The 25,099-nt window shown below is 45.0% G+C and overlaps 1 protein-coding gene across 2 annotated transcripts; it reads right to left on the reverse strand.

Moving 5' to 3' along the window:
- Positions 1 to 392: 392 nt before the first annotated feature.
- QRICH1 (glutamine rich 1) lies at positions 393 to 24,964 on the reverse strand. Of its 2 annotated transcripts, XM_075095867.1 has the most exons (11): positions 24,856 to 24,964; positions 23,715 to 23,775; positions 19,848 to 20,177; positions 10,255 to 11,274; positions 6,464 to 6,641; positions 5,687 to 5,841; positions 4,813 to 4,927; positions 3,374 to 3,482; positions 2,890 to 3,041; positions 2,110 to 2,200; positions 393 to 1,329 (listed from the first exon to the last, which is right to left on the reverse strand). In XM_075095867.1, the coding sequence occupies exons 3-11, from the start codon at positions 20,154 to 20,156 to the stop codon at positions 1,137 to 1,139; spliced, it is 2,322 nt and encodes a 773-aa protein (XP_074951968.1). In that variant the 5' UTR covers positions 20,157 to 20,177; positions 23,715 to 23,775; positions 24,856 to 24,964; the 3' UTR covers positions 393 to 1,136. The 2 variants fall into 2 exon arrangements, with proteins under 2 accessions (XP_074951968.1, XP_074951969.1); XM_075095868.1 differs by lacking the exon at positions 23,715 to 23,775 and having other exon boundaries at positions 24,856 to 24,956.
- Positions 24,965 to 25,099: the final 135 nt, after the last annotated feature.

Raw genomic sequence — 25,099 nt, forward strand, 5'->3', positions numbered from 1 at the left:
TGCTGCTCCCGGAAGGCCTTTTCCCTCCAACACCCCTCCATCATGCCGTTGGTGTGATGCATTTGTAAAGGTGGGGAGAGGGGGATTTGCCAGGGGGTAAAGCCTCACAGGCTGGCCACAGAACATTAGGACAGAATGACAGTCTGATCTGGAGATCCCATGTTCCTAGCCTGACACTGAGCTTCCATCAGCAAGCAGACACTCAGGTCCTTCAACAGAAGTTAACCCCCTTCTACCTTCCTAATTTGTAGGGGTGAAAGAAGTCCAGCAGAGTCGAGCTGGAAAGCACAAACAGGGATGAAAACAACCACTTTGCATACTGATCTTTTTATAATGACCCCCCACCCTCACAGCTCACTCTTCCCCAAATAAAGACACATTGTTCAATGGCATGTTGAAAAGACGTGCTCGTCATTCTTAATAAACAACTAGAGTAAGAATACATAAGAGAAACAGGGTGGTATCTTTATATGATACACAAGTGTTATGTTACAAGAATTCCATCAGGCACAGGAGCCTCAAGGTTTAAGGCCTCAATGTTAGGCCAAAAAAAGAAGAGTGTGGTAAAGTTTGTACTTTTAACATCTAAAAATGTCACTTAAAGGTCTGAATAGAAATCGTTGGTTTGTCTTTTTTTTTTTTTATAAATCACAATTGCAGTTCACTCTCTCCTCTTCCTTCCAAGATAACAGCAAATTAACGTCCAAGCACAAGAAAAGAAGATGCCTGCCTCTCCTCCACTGGCTGAGCAGGTCCATCCATCATTCTGTGCCCTCTAGGCTGCATGTGCTCCAAGGAGACAGAGGCCCCAGCCATCCAGGCCAATCCTGTAGTTCATGTTTTCTACATCATAAAAAAAACCAAAGTCAACCAGCAGCTTTCCACAGCTCCCAGCTCGCAGGGGATATGCAGCCTCCAATGGTTCCAACAGTTTGGTGTGTTGGGTAGGATACACAATGGGTAGGTTTTCCTTTAGATTCTTTTAAAGAGAAGAAGCCTAAAAGGGCTTCATAACTACACCAATAAAAAAAACCAAAAACTTAGGCATCTCCTTTAGTGTAAAAGTCTGTACAAGTTATCTTTGCTTGCCCCTCCCCATCACCCCACCCCACCCCTTCTGAGCCAAGAAGGATGCCTTAGTGCATGGTGCTGGCGTTAGCCACGGCAAGAGCTTCCTGAATCTCTCGTATCACCAGGATCCGGGTGAGCATCTGCTCCATCTGCTCTCTGCTGATCGGCTGGATGGAATACCAGATAGGGCTGTTGGGGGCCACCACTGGCTCTGGTGTCAAGTAAAACGTGTCATTCCGGCCTTTCACACTCTGGGGGCTGCGTGAGGAAGATTAGAAATAACCAGACTAATAGAATATCCTGGGAGAGACAGACTGCCACTGCCCTCACCCCAGGCTTCACAAATCCTGACAGTGAACATCTGGCTGAGACATGAAGGTAAGAGTTACATCTAGGGGCAACAGGGCTCCCAAAGATTTTAAGCTATACCAGGGTTAAAAAGCTACGGTGATGACTACAGGAAAGTAATTTTTGTTTCACACTGATAAGTATAACACACACACACAGCTTTAGGGGTCTTTCAGAGTGAAGCAAGGATGGGGTATTTTCACATCCAGGCTAGCTGCAGACCCGTCTGTGCAGAGGAATGTTTACATTAATTATCAGAGTCGTCATAATTTAGAGGCAAGTCCTTTCAGGCTCCCTCCGATCTCCACAGCAAGTGCTCATTTTTGTTCAGAAGCTGATCCGAATAGAACCCTAACTTCACCCCAAGTAGTGGATGCTCCCAGATGACTTGCTCACAAGTCACAGACAGACAGCGAGCTCATGCCAACACAGCAAACGTCGTAGTATGAGATTAAGAGCAGCCAGTTCACTATCAGGATTTGTGTCTTTTAAATACTGCAGGATTTCAGCTTATGTGCCATCAGTGTGAATTCCACCCTCTGACATCAATGCCTCTCCCCATTTAAATAAATTTATGCAAATGTAGAAACTGTACCAATAAAACACAGCCCTGAAAACTAGGCCAGCCACAAGAAGCAGCTTAAGAGTCACAGAAGACAAGTAACCATACTCGTGAACAAGAGCTCTCACCATTTGAAGAGGTAGAAGTCATACAGCTTTATCGGACACCTCAGGGGGTTTTCAGGATTCTCAGTCTGCTCTGCATACATGTCATCTGTAACTACAAACCAGCCCCCGAGAAGTCTGTCAGACACTCCGTACAAGTACAGCAAACTGAGCAGTGCCATACAGCCTCAGCACTCTGAAGCACCTTGCCAGAGCTGGCAAGAGACAAACGGCTGTTCCAGGGCAGAGGCACCTGGTTATAAATGCTCAGAGCATTATATGGAGAACTTGCTGTATTCCCAAGGCTACTGAAGACCACAACCCATCCACGTCCTCCTTTCCATTTCTCCTCTAGCTGTGCCCAAAGTGAGAGAAACCTCACCACTGAGACTGCAATGCCTCAGCTAAATCCTGAGTCTGTGCTTTTAAGAGGACAGGTTGTACTTACATGTGGATTCTATATGGCTTCACATGTCAACATAAGAGGAGCCCTCCCAAAGAAGTTTCTCCCTCTGTTCATAAGCACTTACACCCAATAACCCCTTTGCTCATAAAGAACCAAAAGTAACAAAAAAGTTATCCTTAGCTTGAGTCCTACATCCCTCAGGTAAGGTATGTCCCCAGACTTATTATCAGAAGGTACTACACTCTCAGACAGAATGCACAGAAAGCTCAATCCACTAGGCTGAAGGTAACTGGCAGAGCCATGGGTTCTCATGGCTCTACCTCCAGACATCTACAGGTTCATCCACTTCCTTCAAGCCCAGTAGGTAAATATTCCCAAAGAAAACTTCTAGACACTACCTTTCTGTCCTGTCTGGTGTATGCCATGAGCCTTCAGATAGCGGATACTCGTGCTTTTATCCTTGGGATTAGAAGGGTTCTTCTTGGTCTGCCTCAACACCTTGGAGAAGGCCAGCTTCATGTGCTGGTCTACTGTTTTCAAGAGGAAGTACCTGAGCAGCAAGAAGAGAACACAGCACATTCAGAGTCAAGTAAAGGATACACTCACGACAGCAAGGTAGTTATCTTTACTCATCATGAGCCAGCTGAAGCTTAAAGTAACACCAAATTAAAGCAGCAAAGCAACAAGGTCAGTTTCCCCTCTGCTAGCTCATTTCCTTGTTGTACTGCATCTTCTTTGCCTGATAGGGCTGCAAGGGGGCTGTGTCCAACCATTCGAAATTCATTATTTCACCCTAATCCAGTGCAGCAGTCTCCTACCAACGCTGTCAAGGTGTTTGAAGTTCTTTTATTCCCCAAGATCCCCCCAAACTCAAGTACTTACTTCGTATTAAAAAACATCAGTGTAGTGAGCAAGGTGGAAGGGGAGTGAGCTCCTAGCTGCTTACACTCCCACAGCATCTCTTCTGTTACATGACTGGAGAGGACATAACCTGCAATAATCAGAAGTCAGCATCACGCCAGGAGACAAGTCAGAGCAGGAACACAGGCAGCATTTTATAGTCTCCAAGTACTGGAGAACATATAAATTTTAAGGGAAGGAAGAGGAGGAGATCCTGCTGATGTCAAGATTCACTACTGTGCAAATAACTTTTTAAATAGCAGGTACAGTTAGGAAACACTTGTATACATACGTCAACCTCTAGTTGCGGAGAGTATGCGTCTGCAACATGCCTATGCATCCCAGCCCAGAGAGAAATAAATATGCACTTAAATAGCTTTTAATTAATGGCTTGACTCCAATGCAGATGCTCCTAATCCAATAATACGTGAGAGCAGGCAGGCCAGTGTAACAAATCAGTTCTTGGCCCTGTGTGCAGCTTTAGTCATTGCACAGTGCCAAGTGATGTATTTGGACACATGAGTAATCCTTTGATTCTCAGATTTTCTTCCTTTGTGTAGAAGAGAAATACTATACTCCAAATACACAGACAAACAGAAAAACAGACAGCAGTATAAACTCTGGGGCTTGTGGAATGACAAAGCACAGATCAAACAGCCAGAGTGAAAACAAAAGGATTCCAAAACTCACGGTACTACTTAGCCATCTAGCCTGTAACATCAGCTACTTTTCTGAGCACAAGCAATAGCTTCTTCACTGATGTCTAATCAGATCAAAGGGAATGAAGTAATGAGAAACCAGGTTTCTGTGCTCTGAAAATGCAATTCTTAATCTAGTTCTCACATGCAACTCTGTCAAGATCTGTCTCTTCTGGAACTGCTCCCCCCACTCCAGCTGCTATCATCTTCTAAACACAGGGCTGAGATGAGCTGCATTTGATTGCAGCATTCGAGGCTCTAATCACACATTGTATTTTTTCTTTGACACTTAGTTGGTCCTGCAGATCATATCCATCTGGCTACATAGCAACAAGACAGTGATGTATTATCTCCCAGAGTAACAATACGTATTAGAGGCAAGATGTGTTGGTACTTCAGATGAGGAAGCTTGATTCAGACCACGGATCAGCTGGTTTCCAAGTAAGCCAAACTCATGACACTACAAAGTCCCAACAACCTGCCTTCTGATGGTTGACAAGTGATAAGACAAATAATCCTCAACGACAATCAGGGCTAGAGCCTGACATGTCCAATAACCCCAGCGTTCACTGCAGACACAACATTTTTCTCCCTGACCAGTAAGTGCTGTCCTAGGGATGTTAAGTACTTCAAAAGGGTTTCTATTCAGACTACACTCATGCTGTAGTTCAGTTAAAATGTTCCTGAGTTTGGAATGTTTAAAAAGTTCTTAAAAATTCTTACCAAGAGGGGAAACACGGGGCTGTACGTCCTTGAGAACTTCATGCAGCCATTCAGTGAACCGAATATAGTAGAGATCTGAGAAGATGTCATCTACTCGGCCATTTTCAAAGAGATACTGCAAGAGATTCACAACACAGTGCAATCCAGTGGTAGCAAGTATATTCCTTAGGCCAGACCTTACCCTAAGAGCCCACGTACCCAGTTAGTCAAGCATTTTTACAGCACAGCACAGAAGACCAATACATCCCACTTAGAGAAGTGAGGACCTTTGTACCAAAGCCAGTACAGGGTAGGTAATCTCAGTTTCTGTCATGGGAATGCTAAGACAGAAAGGAAAACCATCTTAGAAACTAAAGCTGGTTGGATATCAACCTTTTATTTCAGGTGCGTTCACTACAAGTTATTTCACATGACCGTCCTTTGGACACTACTTTTTCAGGTTAAGGAGAGAGATGCTCAACTCTCCTATCAGAGTTTAGCTCTGTTCCTGCAGCTCTTCCAGAAAGCACACTAATATTATCAGGTTAGACTTCCCACACCACACAAAGCTAAGTTCTTGAAACATCATCCAACCCTCCTCCCTCTGCTAAAAAAACTAAAAGGATTTATTATTCTCACCGTGATACTGAAGTTATTAACAATTCTTCATAAACTGAACTCGGTAGGTGAAAGCATTGCTGTGCACTAATTATACTTCATCTGGGTTTTTTTGTGGGTTGTGTTTTTTCTTTCTAAAGCAAAGAGACTTTTTTCTTATTTAATTGTTGGGAAGCTTAACAGAAGCCACAATCTCCTTTTTTATAACAGAAAATCCTCCCTATACATGCTGACAACATGTACAGCTCTGCTGCACATATCGCTGTCCTCCCCCTACCTTCTGAATACACAGGAAGATATAGTAGAGCACATCTGGGTCATAGGGTTCACCATCACCGTTTCGAGCTTCTCGTGTCATTAAGCATAGACCATAATTCAGCTCAGCCACAGCTGAAGAGATGAGATCTTCCTGGAACCTCAGCAGCTGACGCCCTGGAAAAAACAAAACAAAGCCATATTATTTAAGCCATAAAGCCATATTATTTCCCAGTCTTTCAGGACTGATATCCTACATCTCCAGCTTTGCAGTTCTATCTGGCAGACCCAGTACTACCTCATTCTCTCAGTATAATAAAGCAAGCTGAAATAAATCAAGATCTTAGGCTGTCAGATCTACTAAAAGATAAACAGGCAAGAATCTGACAGGAAGACTCTTTGCCCTGCCAACTACATGACTAGTGTCTTCTTTTACTATGTCCACAATGAAATTCTGCCCTGCAGCGATAGGAAAACAGCAGCTCCATGACTGCTCTACCAGCTTGGCTGGCATTCACAGCCATTTTGTTCATCCACGCACCACAGTCATACAGTGCCCTTCTCTGCTGCCACCAGCCTAGGTGCTCACGTTGCCTCAGCACAGAGCTAATACCTCCATTGGAGCATGTCCTGTGGCAGTGGGAACATGCAATAATTAGTACTGCAGAGTAAATCAAAGTTTGAATTAAAAAACAGTTACTGATTACAGGAAGGTGTTTTCCAGAGCGGTAAACAGCTAACATTTTAGTCACCCCTAATCCTGCTTGAAAGGAGAGAAAGGCCACATCATGACACATACTTCCAATAGGTGCTAGCCTATTTTGGGCTTCTTTTTCCAGCTCTGCGTTCTTGGTCTGTGCCCAGCTTTTCCATACTTCAAGCCCTTCTTCTGGCTTCAGAGAGTTTGGAAGTAGAAGTTCAGGTGAAGTCTGTGGCTGTGGCTGTGGTTCAACTTCAGCAACCTGAACAGTTTGAGCCTATGGAAGAAAACATTTCAGTTTATGTGTGAACACTTCAATATGCAATAGCTCAACAAAAACAAAGCAATGCCACACCACCTCTAGCCCCAGGGCATCAGCCTTTTACAAAGCTCCTAACGAGAAATTAAGTCAAGGAACACACCTTTTGCTGCCTAACCTGAATTGTTGCTTGCAAAAGAGTATTAATCTCTCCAAGAACACTTTTAGTTTGAACGGACATATCTCTAACAGCTTTAGCAAATCCTCACAACTTGCAATTTGATGCATTTAGAAGTCCTGCAGAACATCAGAGGAGACCTAACAGCCATGAGCTGTTCCCACTGCAGTACCATTAAGAAGCCAGCCAGTCTGTTCAAAGGCAAGGATCTTCATAGGGCTGAAGTACTCTCAACAACAGACTTCTGGTCTCCCCCCAACCACTGAAACAGATGACTATCGATTCTGAAGCCCTGTTTTCTCCAATTCATTTTTCTCAGCTTCAGCCAACTTGTCACCCTGAACCACCACTAAAATCCATCATCCCTCTACAACAAGAGCAGCCCAAGGCTCCTCACAGACAGAGGAGCTAGAGAGACTGCAGCCCCTGGCAGCTAAGAACAGCAAGGTGCCATCAGCTTTACTGACCATCACTGCTCCAAACCTAAACTGCGCAGAACAAGGTTCTAGGTACGATCGCATGTTGTACACTGCTAGCATCCTTCCCCACCCTTGCCCACCGAGGTCAGGCTCTCTGCATCATGCAGTACATGACGGTAAGAACAGTATATATATTTTGTCTGCCTGTTAACAGCTGATAAGATTAATTCATTTGTAAGAGGTTTAAAGCAGTAACACACTAGAACACCAGCATCAAATCATTAATTCAGTTGCAATTAAATGCTCTCAAACTACCAAATGCTGGTAATGCAGATCAGCTACTGTTCTGCAAAGAGCTACTGTATGACCACCTGTAGGCCTAAAAGGTCTCCAGACCCCTTGGAAGTTTACTCTGCAGTAGGACCTTAAGCCACCAAGAATTACTACCTCAAAATGAAACTTATTTTACAGGCAGCCGATGGCACCTATCCAGAAAGAGGAGTGAGCCCTCCAGCTGCACTCACTCTGCATTCTTCACTACAGCTTTTCAATCCCATGCCACAGAAAGCCTCATGGCTACCTCAATTAAGCAGATTAACTTAAAGCTTTGCAGCCTTTAGTAAAATTCTCATTGGCACCCTGAATGTTACAGAGAGAGCAATTCTTACATCAAAACGGCTTTGCTTCCTCCTCCTTAAGAGCCACCCCAAAAAGCAAGGCTTTGTTATAATGAAGTAACTTTTCCTTTGATACTGCCAAGTGTCAATCATCAGTGAAAGTTTTTCTGACAGTACTAGAGACCATAATGAAAATGGCATAGAGACTTTAGTAACACCTGTACCTTACTTACTATAACAAAAAAAGAAAAACCAAAACAAACAAACCCACAACAGCTGAAGAGGCAAAGCCTGCAAGAGCCTGAGGCTGGAGCTTTCTCACTGCCTCTGGTTGGTTTTTCTTTTCCCCCCCACCCTTTTTTGCATCAGCTTTTTAATAGCTCTTTGCTTATCAGCCCCTGCTCACCAGCAGCATCTACCACAGCTGCAGAGGGAGACTATGACTGAAACGGCCCAGCTTTTATCAAGGCAGATGGCAACCAAGTTTAAGTTGTGAAGCAAGCCTATTGTCTTAAAGAGGACAGGAGTCCCAGGATGAACTGACACCTTGCCTTTGTAGAGCTAGGATTGAGCCTCCACTCTCCTCCGGTGTGCTGCCCCATTACGCTCCAGAAACCGGAAAGCTTTTCAGAGCCAACCACCTCCAGTCGGCCCAATCTAAGCAGCAATTTTTTGCCCTGACCTCAGACACCTTGTCCAGTGTGAAGGCAGGCACACAGGCTCAACTGGCAGTTGCTTCTTGACTGACTTGTATTTTTCACAAACAGAGCAAAATAGCTACAACTTGCCCAGCTCCCACAGCAGCCCAGTGCCAGAGGACAGTGTGGGGCAAGCAGGCAAATTCCTTCTCAGTCTCACAGCTGTGAGAGGGACAAGCCCCAAAAGTTTGATGTTCTCCTGTAGTAGCTTTATGGCCCCCTAAGAGGAAGAATGCGTACCTCCTGGACTTGCCCGTTTTTAGAGGCTTATGCAAGACCCAGTACTCCAGAGAATTAGGATCAGAAAACTGTCTGATACCAAAGAATTACAGACCATTGTATCGGTAGACAGAGCATTGGTAGGAGGTTTACATGTAACCATTAAAGAAATTATGGAGCTAATACCTCAGAAAGGATCCCAGGAATGTGGCTCATGCTCTTAAAAGACCCTAGAATCAGTCTAAAAATCCTGTTTAGCAGAAAGGCAAGAAGTTCAAATTAGTTTGTTCAAGCAGCTGAAAGTGATGAAGTGATCTCTGAAGTACCAACACAGGGAAAAGATGAGGTACAGAAGGCTCTTCGAACATGACAAAATAAAAAATCCCAACCAAACAAAACCCCACGCGTTACAAGACCCATAAGCTGTAGCTTAAAGTACAGCTTTACAAAACAGGGCATCCAGCACCTGAAAGTTATCTAGAGATGTAGGGAGCCCTTTACAGTGAAGACGATTGTGGGCTATCACCCACCATCAACTCAGACAATCAGACGTTACTACAGAAAGTAATCCTCCCTGTCTCAGTGCTTACTGACAAAGTAGAGGGCATATATGCCTTTATAAAGCCAACAGTGTTATTTATAAACTGGAAAGAATTTATAACAACGTTTATGCTAACAGACTTGGGTATTTTTGCTCTCAGTCCATTCAGCACAAACAGGCTCTGACAGATCAATCACTTTTCACTTTCTGGTAATAGAAGATAAATTACATCCCTTTGCACATACAAGAGAGGGCATTAATAGCCCTAATTATTCAAGTTTTAAAAGCAAATTCAAAATAATCTATTGCTTAAGGTTAGCAACAAAGCCTTAAAAAAAAAAACAAACCAGCAACAGATTTGGCTGCCAGGTTTGCCAAGCTCTATGAAGAGATGCTTACTTGCCACTGCTCATTACTGTGCTCTTGCACACCAGGCATTTACCAGCAGCAGGACACAGCATTACATCTGATCCACAAAGTTTGCTCACAACTAGTCAGATCTCAACACTTTACCCAGGCACTGGATCTGCTGTGGACTCCATGTGCTGCATTAACACAAAGGAACTGACAGCTAGGTGACCAGTGTATTTGTGCACCTTACTTTGCTGCAGTCATCCCTGCCTTTCCACTGCAACCCCTAGAACAGCTCAGGAGAAGATTGCAGACCTCAGAATGCCTGCCACAAAGAGGCTAGCAATGAGCATGTATCTATTAATTTACACTATGAAGATCAGGGCTGAATTTCTTTTGGGAAGTTTTGCACCTTATCATTATATATGAACGTTAACACACCACAGTCTTACCCTTATCAGGACTCAAATGCCCTATGTCACGCCCAGGCTGCTGGGACAGACTCATCTCTGCTTCCTAGATACCAGCTGTCCACTGGCATCCTCCCTCTCCACAACATTCACAAGTTGTTAATCACAGACTGAGACCGAGAAGCAGCTTTAACATACCGAGCACGTGACTTGTAGCTGCTGCTGCTGCTGCCCCTGCTCTTGGGGCGTGGGCTGCTGCTGTTGCTGCTGAGGGTCCCATATGTGCACCGTCTGTGCTGTATTCTGGTATGTCCCTGCCACAGCCTGCACTGCCACTGGAATGTGGATGTTGCCGTTCATAAACTGCGCTGGAAAGAGCGAATTAGCAAGAGTCTGAACCACTTCCTCGTGAGAGTTCTTCACTACTGAAGTACTTCCCACCATCTTATCCTTGTCGTCTTCCAGCTTCACAGTAGCCAGTGTCGTTGGTGAGCCACTGACGTGGACGGCATTGTAGGCCTCCTGAGGGATGGCGATGTGGGTTATGTTTTGCTGCTGAAGGTCACCACGTGGTTGAGCAGAGTAAACAGGGATGGTCCAAGTCTCTCCAGTGGGGCTAGTAATGGTCCCAGTGGCACTGTACAGGTGGGCACTGTCCACTGTTAACAAGTCTGGCCTTAAAGAGACATAACTTTGCTGCTGGCCCTGAGGAATGGCCAGCACTGTGGCAACTGGCTGCCCTGAAATAGCATACGATACAGTAATAGGCATATCCACTTTACGTTTCTTCACTGGCTGAAGGACGCTAGCACTGCTGATCCGCCGCTCTCCTTCTCGTGGAGAGCCTTGCTGAGAAGGTGGAGGTGACAATGCCCCAACTGTTTGGATCTGTATCTGCTGGCCACCAGTAATGGCCTGCCCTGCCACGAGCTGGGCCTGGATCTGCTGGTGTTGTATGTGTTCCTCCTGTATCTCCACAGCCTGGATCTGTTGGGCAGTCTGCACATGCTGCACTTGAATTTGAGCTGCCTGCAGCTGAGATGGGCTAGGGCTCTGAAGAGATTGACTCTGTATTGCCTGGGATGCCTGCTGCTGTGCCTGGCCTTGGATCTGCACTTGGACCTGTATTGGTTGCTCTGAAGGCTGATGGACAGCAAGCTGCGGAGAGAGCTGCTGGGCGGAGACCTGCTGTGGTGACTGCTGGACCTGGACCTGAACCTGCAATGACACCAATTCAGTAGTTAGAGGTCAGCAAGTCTCAGTGATTCAACGGGCGGCCACTGACAGAGATGGTCCATCAGTGGAGGTCTATGCTCCAGGTCTTTCACACTCAAGTTTTATTATTCCATATATTAATCCTTTAGTAAAGATCTCAGGAAAATGAAACCCAGTTACTCTAGAAGTGCCTGGCTGATAACAGTGCTACAGTAGATGATGTGTTTGCTCAGCGATGCACATGACCATGCTTCTCAGCACAGACAGAACAGCGTGTGAGCTGCATCTCCATCCTCAAAGCTCTGTGGGCTCAAGCCAACAGATTTAATACTTGGAAGCCAAAAAAAGTCTTCAGAGCTATTTGCATTGCTAAAATGTTATTTCAGCATAGGCCTTGCAATAGCAAGACTTCAAGGTCATGTGCATTATAATTCTGACATTAAATTTATCTTGCTACAAAATGCAGAAGCTTGTCTTGTTCTTACTATGTTCTAAAGATTGTTTTACTGCTTTCAACCCCAGGCCCCGAAATGGCCGCAGGATCACTTGCCAGTGACAGGCAGTAAAAAATATGGGTAAGTTGAAACCAGCACTTGGCTCTTTCCACATAAAGCACAGAAATATTATTTTGAAAACAACTGCTAATAGTAACGGTACACAAATGGGTGTCAACACAGAAAGTTGCAAGTTCAACCTGAATCTCTGTCATGCGCCAAGGGGCAACTCCGCAGCATTTGGTTTTTAAACTTCAGAAGTATTTATTTAGCAGTGATAATTAAAACCAATTCTTTTTTCATTATTTACTTATTCCAGTTAATTCTATTTATTATTTGAATTACTCAGTTGTATTTTCTAGCTCATGCAATTACACAATGCTGAATAACATGGACAGAATACATTAAAACTTGGATCCAAACACAGTTCCTTTTATGTTGGGGGGGGGGGGGGGGGGGCAAAATAAATCACACTCACATCAATGCTCACTTGTCCAAGGTCTGCCACACTATCTAGCCACAGTCCAGGGGCAGACTTAAAGGCAGGAGTCAGAGGTAGCCCCCAACACAAAGTTCAGGCCTCAAACCTGACCTAGCTGGTATCTCCACTCTCAGGGCACCAAGTGAGGTCTGCTCTCCTCATCCAGGCACTTCACCACTTTTCCCCCCACATTTACACAGCCACTTTATTGCATTTGCCTTGTTCTAGAAGGGATATCCCAGGTTCCCATCATCATCTGCTTCTCCAGGCTTTCTTAACACTATATCTTAAGGGAGGGAATTAATTACTCAATTTCTCCTTTCAAATCCAACTGAGAGATGTAGAGCTTTATTAGTGGCATCTATGGGGGCTGTATCAAGTTTGAAGCCAACCCAGATTTATTTATTTAGTTGCAAAACTACGTCTTCCTACTCATCTTCTCTCACCCTTTTCTACCTCACTTTCTAAAGTCAGTCAAGCTAACGTAGCATTTGCAGAGACGCCAAATTAGCCAGCCTGACAACACCAAAAAGAACCACCACGGCGGTCTGCACTGGGCAGATACTCAACATCTCACTTCCCAACATCTCCTCTAAGAAGTCTTTAAAAGTGTTAAGGATTTATTTGCAGCTAATTAAGAGTTGCTAAGGAAAAAAAGTGGGGTAGCAAAATGCACCACTTGCAGACCAGTTTTATAAGTCACCTCCTGTTAAGAACTAACTCTATTTCCAGGAAGATTTAGGAATTTTACAGGTCCCTGCTGGGAGCAATATGCAGTATACTGTAATCCAGATGATGTGGACTTTCTATAATAATTTCCTGCAAGGTAACAAGAAACATACAACCTTGTGTCAGCATGACAGTTTAAAAAGCTGCAGGAGTGATTTGATCAGGCAGTTAATTGAGAAAGATGAAGTCACCTATGGGATGCTTCTTTAGTTCTATTTGATACTCTTATCATACTGCCCTGCAGCATGAGTACTGCTTTGGACAAATAGGCCCAAGCAGATCCCAGTTAAGAGCTCAGTTTAAGAAAGCCAGTTTCAATTACACCTCTAAGGCAAGAATTCTCCAAAATATCTGACTTTAATACTAAGGACTATATCAGTGATTTTTGAAGTCCTTGTTCAAAAGATTAGTCTTGGGCCTTTGCCTCGCAGGTACGCAAATTAAAATGCATTATTGCAGTGATATATTTTCAGTTTCACACATGAAACATTTGCTTTATCTGCTGGCTTTCAAAATCACACCACAGAAAGAGGTAAACATGTAATTTATCCTGTACTACTGCAGTGTGTTTTCAGAATTTGCACAGGTTGACTGAGTACACCTTAAAAGTACCCCCACCTCCCCATCATATAAAATTTTACATTACAGTTCCTGTTACTGCTTTTTTTTGCTAGGAGTAAAACTTGAAAGTCTGCTCTTGTGCTGAAACAGTTTCATCCCCTAAGTGCAATTAGAAAGGTAACGGAATAGGTTTAAAAGAGGCATTGTCAGCAAGAGACACATGGTCTAAGAACAGACCCAACAAGACAGCATTTTCTTCCTTCCACTTTTATAGAATAGACTATTTCAGTTGGAAGGGACCTACAGTGATCATCCAGTCTGACTGCCTGACCACTTCAGGGCTGACTATAAGCTAAAGTATGTTATTAAGGGCATTGTCCAAATGGCTCTTAAACACTGGCAGGCCTGGGGCATTGACCATCTCTCCAGGAAGCCTGTTCCAGTGTTTGACCACCCTCCTCCTGGTAAAGATATGCTTCCTAGTGTCCAGTCTAAACCTCCCCGGATGCAGCTTTGAACCATTAACTATTTTAGAGTCTGAGCCTATTGTCTCAGTGTCATGGGTGACTTCCATCACTTTCAGCAGATAAGCAATATGACCTGAGGCCTCAGGGCTAAATCCTAACTCCTACAACCAGGATGTCTTACTACTTGCTTTAGAGTTCACACAGTGTTACTGTTAACACCCAAAGAATGAGTCCAGACCCAAACAAGATGAAAAGTCAGACTCCAGAATCACTAGAAGTTCTCCGGGCTGCAAACTGCAGACATCATGCTTCTGACTAGAGACTGCTCCTATTTAAAAGGATATTGGAGCTCTACCTACCATGCATTACACATCCCTTGTGAATTACACATCTATTTTTAAAAACCGTATTTTGTAGTAGATCCCTCCCTATTTTCAAGTAGGTTGTAGCCAGGAGTGCTACAAGCATTCATTTCAGATTTACAGAGGCTTCTTACATTGACCTCATTGTGTAACTCGCTATCTGAGAAAAAAAAGACAAAGAATTACACTAAACATCAGAGTCTGACTTTTAAAAACTCACTGTACAAAGAGGAATGCTTTAAATTTACAGGCCAAGACCAACAGAGAGGACTTTAAATATTCACCTTATGCTGAAAATTAAAGAAAGAAGTTGCTATGCTGGGAATTCCTGGGTTATGCTGGTGCAACAGGGGAACATGCCAAGTTACCAGCACTGAAATACTGCTTATTGCCAGAAGTTTGGATCTAACAGCATGAAAACAATCACTTCCCAGCAGGCTACCATCACACAGAGAAATGCCTTTTTACCATAAAATAGCTAGAAGTTGGACCAAGTACTAGCTGACTAGAGAATCAAAAGCATTAGAAGCCAGCCCTGTATCGTAACAGGAGGGCAAAACTAAATTTTTAAGATTCCCTTACAGGAAATCTTCTGCCACAATAAGCTCAAAAACATATTCTGTCTAGAACTGAGCGCATGCAAAGAGAAAATAAGTAACTCCACAAGCATGAGAACAGCCAAACCCTCGTTTCCAAAAGTTGGTTTTGTTCGTTTGTTCCCCCTGCCACGGTTGATAGAATAGGTCCAACAAACTTTCGAGTAGGATTCATAAAATGTCTGCCCTGTGTGGATTCTCTGCCCAACAAGGAATCAGACTGCAGAACTGCAGTTCTAAAACAATTAAGTTGAAAGAATTCCCAAGCAAAGAAAACTTCATCTGTGCACTGACTGGATTACCTAATATTTCCTAAAACCTAACTCCAAATGAGCACGCATACCAACTCTTGCCTGCATGGATTTCCTGAAATCTAGCTTGCTCTAGAGCATCTGACAAGCTTTTAAGTGCCTCTTTTCACAAAAATGTCTGTTTCTGAATCTACCTTTATACTAGCAAGTAGCAGGATACACCAAGAGGAAGACTGAAGACATACTAACATCCACACTATACATCCCAGAAGACTCTTTTCAAACCTAGGTCTAGTCTTGCCCACTAGCCAAGCTAGACAAACACCTAGACACAGCAAGACTGCATCTTAACAGCTTAGTTTCATCTGAAGGGAATCCCAGATGACAGGCTCCACACCTAGGAGAGGTAAGTGGGGGCAGGTAGCAAACTTGCTGCGGGAAGTATGCTCCAAATCCCCCCCAGAAGTAATATAAGTGCATCTCAAGCTTCCACACCTAAGCAAGCCAACAGGAGTCAAACACTTGGCCTAAAAGTTAGTAAGAGCAGGAGAAAAGCAATCTCAATTATTTTTAGCCCAGTTTAAGGAAAGAAGGCTTAAAATACACTTCCCTCAACAACAGTCCTAAGCTAAAGCAACTCCCAGCATTAAAAACTAACACTGTAATAAAGAGTTCCTTCTAACGTTATGCCAGAAAGCATACACTCAAGTACAAAATGGATCTGAAGTACAGAGTAGGTGAAAAGACTGATCACTGAAGTAGCAGGAAATGTTGGAACTTGTTATTCAACTACTTTACAGGAAGTTCTTCGCTATCTATCTAAGTAAACAAGGTCTACGGGGAGTGTACAAGTCCACTTTTCAGAACAACTGCCAGAAAGATTCTCAGTCCAGGCTTTTCCTCTGCTCATTTATCAACATCAGAGAGAAAATTCCACAGGCCAAATTAGGCCTTGCATGTGCTTGAACAGTTACAATATCAAGATTACATTGTCAAGCTGTACACTGGGGCAGGATTTAGGCCTAAGACAGTTAAAACACATGAACTAGGGAAAACAAAACAGCTTACCTCTCAGAGAGGAACCTACCTCCATATACAAGAAGGTGCTACCTTGAAAACACCGGTCTTGACTAACCATTCTTTGAAGCGGCACACTCAGCCCTAGCAAATGTTAATTAACACTAGCTGCTAGTATCTTATTGGGATGCTTTCCAAAGGTAGGGGAGAAGAAGCCTTACCTCCAGGCTAAACTTCAGAACCAAGACTGGGGCACGGGGAAGCTCCACCCAGCACAAGCGAAGGAAAGGTATATTCTGTGCAGAGTCAGAGATAAGATTTTCTTCTGAGCTACTTAAGGGCATCTTTCCCTACCATATGTCATTAATAATGCCCAGCTTCCTATAATCGTCTGAAGTCAGAATAGACTGGGAGAAGACTGAAAAAGTAAAAGCTGAACAGCAAACACATAAGGAACCGAGCAATTAGAAAGGCATAAGCCTTAACTGAAAGGCCTTTTATGCAGGCATTTAACCATTTCCTATATAGTTCTGTGATCTTGCTCACCTGTAGCACCCTCTCCTCAAGCCCTGTCCAAGAAGCACTTCCCACCTAGCTGTCACACTTTGTCTTAATAAAAAGCTGAAACTGAGGATCTTTCCCACATGCACTGCATGTATCCTAAGCAAAGACACTTTCTGTCCTCTGACAGTCTTTCACTTACATCTTCTTGTGGAAGAGGAAGAGGTACAAGAGAGTTCACTGACCTCTGCAGAAATACGATATTCAGTAAGCAAGTCAGCGCTAACACCTCTTCTCACTAGCATCATCAATTCGATGTCCTCGATGCACATGACCAACCGGCAGCAATCCCACCAAAGGCAAAGCTGATAAAACTCTTACTTGACTGGAGCAAAACACAGCCCTTTGCAACCATCCCCTGATGCAGCACAGGGTATGACAACTTGACGTACTAAACACTAAATTTGCTAAGTTTGCACTGCTGTGATACTGGGCATTGAAAGAGCTCCAAGACACTTGTACTGTAGCACTGACTAGTACATAACTCAAGAGTTGCATCCACTCAGCCTTTAAAATAAACATTTTGCAACAGTTTGTTGAACCTTTTAGGCAAGAAAACCCTAAGGTGGCAACTTCTTCAAGCCAGAAAATTTTTTTGCCAGGATAAATAAAAGCAGCAAGCAGTCACACACAGTCTTTGATAGTTCAAGGCAAATAAAACCTAGGATGAAACCTGAGCATCATCTGTCCATCTTTATGATAGTAAGGTTGTCATCTGCACTTGCAACCATGAGGTCATCTGACTGGTCATATTATTAGTCACCTTCAGCACCACTGACACACTGCCAGACAGAAGTGTAGTCATTCAAAGGGTCTTCCACTGATTTGCAATTGGATTAGCAAGAATTAAACAGATTATCAAGTCAAGTACTGGGATGACTTAAGTTTAATCAAAAGCTAAGAGGCTTCAGCGGATGACCAAAATTTGTCATAATACAACACAAACAGTATTTTGGCAAAGTGAGACAGCTGATCTGGTGCACTGGTCTAGTGGAACACCGTCGCCCCAGAGTCACAACAAAATTCAGCTTTGTTCAGACACTGTGCTCTGCTGCTGCCACAGTGACAGACAGTCAGGAAACAGGTGAACACTAAATCATGGTTTAACATAAATCACGTCTCTGTAAGAAACCTTGAAAGACAGAAAAACACTCTTGCAATGGGGTAAATACATTCCTCTCTACCCCACCCTTGCAAAAAAGTAAGGCTAATTCATTCACTTGAAAATAATTTGGGCGAGCTGCCCGTATACACATGAACCCAGTTGCACTGCTGATGCACAAAAGCTGCGGCCGTATCTAGTACCAGCTGTGTGGCCCAAGAGTTCTGGGGGCTTGTAACATCCTAAAGTGAGCAGCAGGGTAGCAACACAAACACTAAGTATGACCAGTACTGATGGATGCAAAAGCAGGTATTTTAAAGCAGAGTCACAACAAAAACGAGGGGGAGAGAGTAGACAACTTTCTTTAGAAAAGCTGGTGAAATCTTGACTTATTTTTCATACTCCTCAGGGTGCAGGCCATTCAGTTTAAAAAACAGAAATAGGTCTCTGACAGCAACTCTATGGTTATTTTCAAGAAGGTCAGGGGATTATTTTTTCTCTGGAACGTATGATATATGACCCGCCTCCCTATCTCTGCTGCTAATAGGCCCACAAGGGCAAAGCCTGAACTGTGACTAGCTCTGAAAAGAGGCAGCAGTGGGGCGGGGGAAAGGAAGAGATATTCCTTCTGACTTTTACAATTGGTTTGGGGGCCCTGCACATCTTAAGGCTGAGGCACCCAAAAAAAGCCAACCCTCATATTTCTTATACTGAACTTCTCCTAAAAAATGTGCTAGTTGGCAGAACTAAAAGCACCCTTCATCAGTTTTAATAGACTCATGCAGAGATCCAAGTCATGTCTGTGAGACTAGAACCTTTTATTCTTCAAAAGCCTTGCGACACAAGTTATTGTAGGGCAACAGGTTACAGAAGTCCCAGTTAAGCATTAATTTACTCAATAGAGAGACTGATTGGAGATGAGTTACCCAGTAAGAGAGGTATGCTTGCCTTTGCTGTACAATAAAAGCACACAAGTGAGCTGTTCGCACAAGTCTACTGCACGGCATCAAGTTCACACTACCTTATCTCCAGTAATTTCTGTCGCCACACTGTCATTTGTTGCAAAAAAGGAAAGCTCACAACTTCACATTCATGCTACAGAAGGATTCGGATCTGAAGTGTATCAGAATTATAGCTGTAGAAAGAGTTCAGCCTCTTTGGAGACATATTATAAGAGAACCTTAGTAAATGTCCTACCACTTATAAACTCTTCAATTTAAGAAATGTGTTCAAAGACCAAAGCAGTTATCCTAAGTCATATGTTTGTTTGGTATTTCCTCTCCCCGGTACCGGATTTGTTCATTTAATACTTAATAAAAATTACTGTAATACCTATTTTAAAAAACTGGAGAAGGCTCCTTCCACTGTGCAAAGGGATAATCTACCTTAACACACATGCAACTTTTAGAGTTCCTTTCCTGAAAGGTATCTTCCCCTGGTTCATAATATAGGTTGACATCCCTGCATCTTCCTCTGACTTAAAAGTCTGTTCAAGAACTACAACTTCTAGAGTGTTCAAGCAACATAATTTACAGATTATTGATTTCATTAAAAAAGCTGACGGCAAGTTAGATACCACGACAACCTGGAACAACCAGATAAAGTAAGACCAGCGGGGAGGGTGGTGGTATTTATAGCGGCTTTGCACAAGTGCAAGGCTTCACGGAGCTGCGTACATGCCAGAACTGTCAACCATTTCTCCAACAGCTTACACCACTGCATTGCTATGTAGGCTACCGCTCCTACAGCGGTGCTCAATGGAGACACAGTCAAGAGAGGAATTTACTACCAAATTGCTTAAATGAAAGGGAAATAGTGGCATTCTGTATAAAGTTAATTGGGCCTGCTTCTTAAGTGCTGGCCTGTGGTTTCAGGTTAGACAGTAGCTGGCTCTGAACACTACTCCATGGGCTAGCAAGTCATATATATGTTCAGGGAATATTTAAGATGCTTACCTGGACTTGCTGGGGTTGCTGAACCTGTATTTGCTGCTCTGGCTGAGTTTGCTGCTGGACACTGGTTGTCACAGGACAAGCAAGTTCAAGCAAAGACCCAGCCACCTCTGTGCTGTCCGTGTAAATGCAGTTGCCACCCTGCTGATACACCATTGTGGTGGTGGCTGTCTGCTGAAACTCCTGCAGAGCTTCTGGCCCCTTGGAAGCAAGGGAGTCCAGAAACTCCTTCATCCTGTGCTGGGGGATTGTTCGTGCCTTCACACGGATGTATTCTTCAAAGGAAATGGTGTTCTCCAGAGAATTATTCATATTGCAAGGTCCTTAGGGTTCCTTAAGGAAAGAGAAAGTTACAGTCTTAACTACAGCACTCCTCTGATGCAAGGATATTACCAACTCCAGTACCTAGTATCTCACAGCGAGTACCATATGAAAACTAGCAAACATGCACAGCCAGATGCCCAATACAGATGCTTTAGTTTTACAAGGCATCTTGTACTACTGCACATTTCTCAGATTAACCCTTAGCAGCTCAGGGAAGTCTGAACAATAACTTGAGTGTAACTGTGGTACCATTCAAAGAGTTCACTGCCATGTAAAATCTTCTAGCGCTGAACTTCACCCAGACCAGGCGAGTCCCACAACAGACGAAATCAAGTCATAAATTTCATTTGTTTGCAGCATGCAATATTAGCAAGAGAAGCTTAGAAATCAATATCTGTGGCCCTGCTTTGCAGCCACAGAGGTGGGAGAACTGAGCAGTATGTTCTGTCAGGCCATGCAGTTCTATTCTAGGCAGCTAATGGGAAGCACAACGGAAAAGCATCAGATGCAGCGTTTAGTCCATCACTGTTAGGCCTAGGACAGCCTGATCGATTCGAACATCGCAAGCAAAAGGAGAGTGCTGGAATCAAGAGAGTCCTCGAACGGGGAACTACACACATGGAGAAGCAGAGCTCTGGAAATGACAAAGGCGGCAGCAGCATCAGTTCTTGATGTCCTTTTAATATAGGAAGAGGTTAGCATGAAACATGCCATGTATGAAGATAGAAGAGAGACAGAAAAATAAATCAGATGATCAGGGAGGAAGTGAGAGCAAGGGAAAAAAAAAAAAACAACAAAAGAGATGACTCCACCTGAGAACATTAGAAAGCTCTAGGGCATACTCTGACAGCATTCTTCTCTTATTGACTTATCTTGTTTAAACCCACAAATTGTTTCTGCAGTGAGTACACTCGTCGTTTCTAAGGCACTAATTAGTCTTAATAAAGGATAAATACATTTGATCTATAACACTACCAGACACTGAGATGGTTGTGAAAAGATGTGAAACAGCACAAGATTAGGACTAGAAGAAGTGATTCAATACTCCTAGATCAAGCTGCAGAAAAGGGGAAAAAGGGACAAACATCACTATATGTACATTATGACGGTGGTTCTAAAGAGAACAGGTACAAAAGCAGAACCTTTTATATAATTTTACCACGATTTAACAAAGTGCAGCAGCCTGTGTGAAAATGGAAGTTAGTTCTAGGCTCTCAGTGGTGCCCAAGCATATTCCACAAGTCCAGCTCCAATTCCCACCAAAATCAGTGGGAGCCAGAGCAAATTCTAACCACTCTTTACTGTAACATGACAGCAGTCTAAATACACAGAAGTTTTTGTTTACACGGAGGAGGTTCATGGCTAGTGCACTGGACCAGGCTCACAAGAGAAAGAATGAATATCAAAGGTAAGGGAAACACACGAGGCAACTTGCGCTGTATCTGCAGTTTCTGGAGTTATTAAGCAACATTTGTTGCTGTACGAGGTTGATACAGAAAATATTCTTAAAACATGCATCAATGTTTTGTAAAAAGCACCAACTAAAAGTGTTCACTTTGTAAATCCAACAACTCTGTAAAAATCAGCAATCTGAAGCTCCTGTAGAGCCCACAGCTGGGCAGAAAAACAACTTTCCTGCCTTTCAGAGATTCTGATCTGACACATTTTCAAGCCAGCTCCATGTGATAGAGCCAGTAAGACTATTCACTCAGTTGCTGAGTGAGGTTTCCTCCAGGAGCCACCCAGGAATACTCTACACCCCTACAGGACACATTATTAACCAGGTGACTGTATATCTAGGGTGAAAGCAACAGAGAACAGCCTTGTTAATGCATCATCAGTGACCCAAGACCTACACCAGGCACACTCAAATGCGTCTTGTATCTAATTGTAAGAGGATCCATTACACACTCTGAAGCTGGAAAATAGATTTTTGAGCCTTTAATTTGTCCCGATTTTCTACTTGGAACTTGCAAATACTTGACTTCAGTACTAGAGTGACGCTTTCAGAACAGCATAATCATCTTGCATGTCCACTCTGAGATGCGCTAACAGACACAGGTTTCAGAGGGAAGACTCTTCTGAGGAATAAGGCTTAATGATGCCAGGCTGGGAACCTAGACATGCATGCTACAGGTGCTCTTTGAGATTACATGCTCGTTGACAGTTAGCTGCTGCTGAACAGGATGGGCTCACCTCTCAACAAAGGTCCTGCCTTCTTCCTTGCTCCTGCATTGGTGCTTATTATGATGGAACAGCTTGGGGAACAGCTATTCACTTTCTGTTAACCTTGTCAAGGCAGAGAGATGGGTGGTCAGCAGGGCCACTGTTTTCAACAGCAGCTATCCATTAGCCCTCACTTTTACTTTTGGAACTCCAACCCTTCTATTGAGAGCTGCTCACATGTACATTGCACTCCTGTGCGGGAGAAACCAGAAGCCACCAGAAACCCAGACGCATAAGCAGCAGGCCCAAAGATCAGGAAGTCCACCACCAGATCATCACCTACCTCTTCCAAACACCAGGAAGTGGAACAAAAGCATTAATTTCTTAGGTACAAATTCTTGACGCTGCTCAGCTGCTCCATCTTAGTTCTTTTTAGCAGCAAAATCAAGAACTTACTAAGCCATTCTTCACCTACTAGGAAATCTTCCTCTGTCAAAAGCTGTCAGAAGGAATCTTTCTTCTAGCATACAGAACCTTCCTTTATATTTGCTTGAAGTTACTGCACTGAGAGCCACTAATGCCTAAAACAGCAAAATGCTCATCTGAGCCACCGTAGCACGTGAAGTCCCAAGCATGGATCAGAACCCCACTGTGCCACATGGTACTTGTTCCTGCTCTGCAACAGCAGCAGGATTTTCCTTTGGGTTTCTCTACAGCTCTCCAACTCTGGCAATCAGAAAGGAGCTAAAGATGCTGCAGGTAACAGTGTGGGCTGGACTAAGTTTCCTCCCAGAGTCATCCCTGTCAGTTTGAAGGCTGATTGGGGTTGTTTAATCAAAAGCACAGAAACACTCGAAACTGCACCTCACAAAACCCTACACAGCAGCAGAGGTACCAGGTCTAGAGAAGGATTCAAGAGAGTAACTCTGTACTCCCAGAAATTTCATTTATTAGAACTAAACCCACCTGCATTTATGATATAAAACCCCTCTAAGGCTCAAGCAAGCATTCAACAGGCTTTTGTAGGGCAACACACAGAGCTTGCTTTTGCGGTCGCCACTTTAACTGTTAGTTATTAAAACATACTAATTTACGCGTTTCATTTATCCTGTAGACAGGCATTAGAAATGGCAAACACCCATCCTCACTATATCTCAGCAGACACTGCACTTTAAAATAAAAAAGAGCATCCAGGCAATAAGCTTTCTCCAATAAAGGGAAGTAATTCCTCCCTGTTCAGCATAACTGTGTTTTTTTCCAGGAAATAAGGTCAAGAAACTCTTTGAAGATCATGAGCACATACGGTTAGTTCATAAAACTTAGACTGAGGTTACTGAAAACACACACACAACTTGCAGCATGTGGACAATCTGGACTCACCAGTCACCATGTTGCATGTATTTCTGCTGCTCTTGTCCTGAGCTCTTAGACTTGTAACGTTCTGGAGAAGACAGAACAAAGAAGCCCTTTCCATCCCCAATTCCTCTTTCTTTATTAAAGTCATTTTATTTTTAATATGTATTCCATTAAGAGAAAAAAAAAAAGAAAATAAGAAAATATGATCATCCACGCAGCCAGCAGCTCCTGCTGAAAAACTGCAGCGTGCCCAATTCCTAACCACTGCATCCCTCAGCCTGGCAGATGCTACCAGGAACAGTGTGTGAGCACATCTGTCACAGGATGCTCGCGCCGTGCGGCGACGGGCGCAGCACGGCCGGTGACACCGGCGTTATGGGAGGACAGAACTTAGAACAAGGCAGCAGCAGCGGTGACCGTATCCAGAGGTGCCCCCTCCGCCCCCCGCCGGTGTTCCCGGCCGAGCGGCCGCGGCCCAAGTCAGATGGAGATGGCAGAGAACGGCCCCGCCACCCAGCTCGGACGAAGCGAAGCTCCATATTTAGCCCCTGAGATCATCACCCATGGTTCAGCCTCTCCCCTGCTCCAGCGGGGCCGCGGAGACCCGCGGGGCCTCCTCCTGCGGCACCGGCACGGCCGGACCCCGCCCGCGGGGCGCCCCGCATTGCCCAGCCCGCTCCCCGCGCCTTTGTTCCCCCGGCGGGGCGACCGGGCCCAGGCCCGCGTCGCCCCGGGCCGCACCGCCACGGACCCCCCCCGCCGCCATGTTGGGGGCTCCACCGGGGACGGCGGCCGCCGAGGGCCGCGCCGCGAAGAGGCGAAGGCCGCGCCTTCCGGCGTGCGCGCTGCCGCCGCCCGTGCCCGCGCGGGGAAGGGGCCATCCTACGGGGAGGGAGGCGGGGACGCGCCCGGTGCGGGGTGGGGGGGATGGGGGGGGGCGAGCAAAGGGGCGCACCCCGCGCGCGCACGGCCAAACTGCGCGCGTCCCCGCGCCGCCCCCTCCCCCTCCCCGCCGCCCCCGGAACCGCCGCCTGCCACCCCCCCCCCCCCCACCCCGCGCCCGACGGGAGGCCCCGCCCGGCCCCGCCACCGCCGCGCACCCACACCACCCCCTCCCCACCCCGGCGGCCCCGCTGCGCCGCGGTGCGTCCCGGCCCCGCCTCACCCCGGCCCTGCTGCCGCCGTCGCCTCGCGCCGCCGCCGCCTCGGCCCCGAGCCTTTTCCCCTCACAGCTCCCTGGGCGCCATCTTACATTCAACCCCCCGCAGCCAATCAGCGCATGGCCCAGGCCTCGCGAGAGCGCGGCCCCCAAATCCCGCGAGAGCTTGGCGCCCGGGCCCTCCCCGCACCTTAAAGGGGCCGCGCCCCGGCAGGGAAGGGAAGGCCGGCGGGGGCGCCCTCCGCGTGGG

The sequence above is a fragment of the Phalacrocorax aristotelis genome, chromosome 6 (assembly GCF_949628215.1).
Source record: "Phalacrocorax aristotelis chromosome 6, bGulAri2.1, whole genome shotgun sequence".
Classification (NCBI taxonomy): Eukaryota; Metazoa; Chordata; class Aves; order Suliformes; family Phalacrocoracidae; genus Phalacrocorax; species Phalacrocorax aristotelis.

Excerpts from the sequence above, each read along its gene's own strand:
- QRICH1 (XM_075095867.1), bottom strand. The coding sequence starts at position 20,156 with ATGAATAATTCTCTGGAGAACACCATTTCCTTTGAAGAATACATCCGT. Across the intron at positions 11,275-19,847 it reads AGCAACCCCAGCAAGTCCAG|GTTCAGGTCCAGGTCCAGCA; the intron begins GTAAGCATCTTA and ends GTGTCATTGCAG. Across the intron at positions 5,842-6,463 it reads TAGGCTAGCACCTATTGGAA|GGCGTCAGCTGCTGAGGTTC; the intron begins GTATGTGTCATG and ends TGTTTTTTCCAG.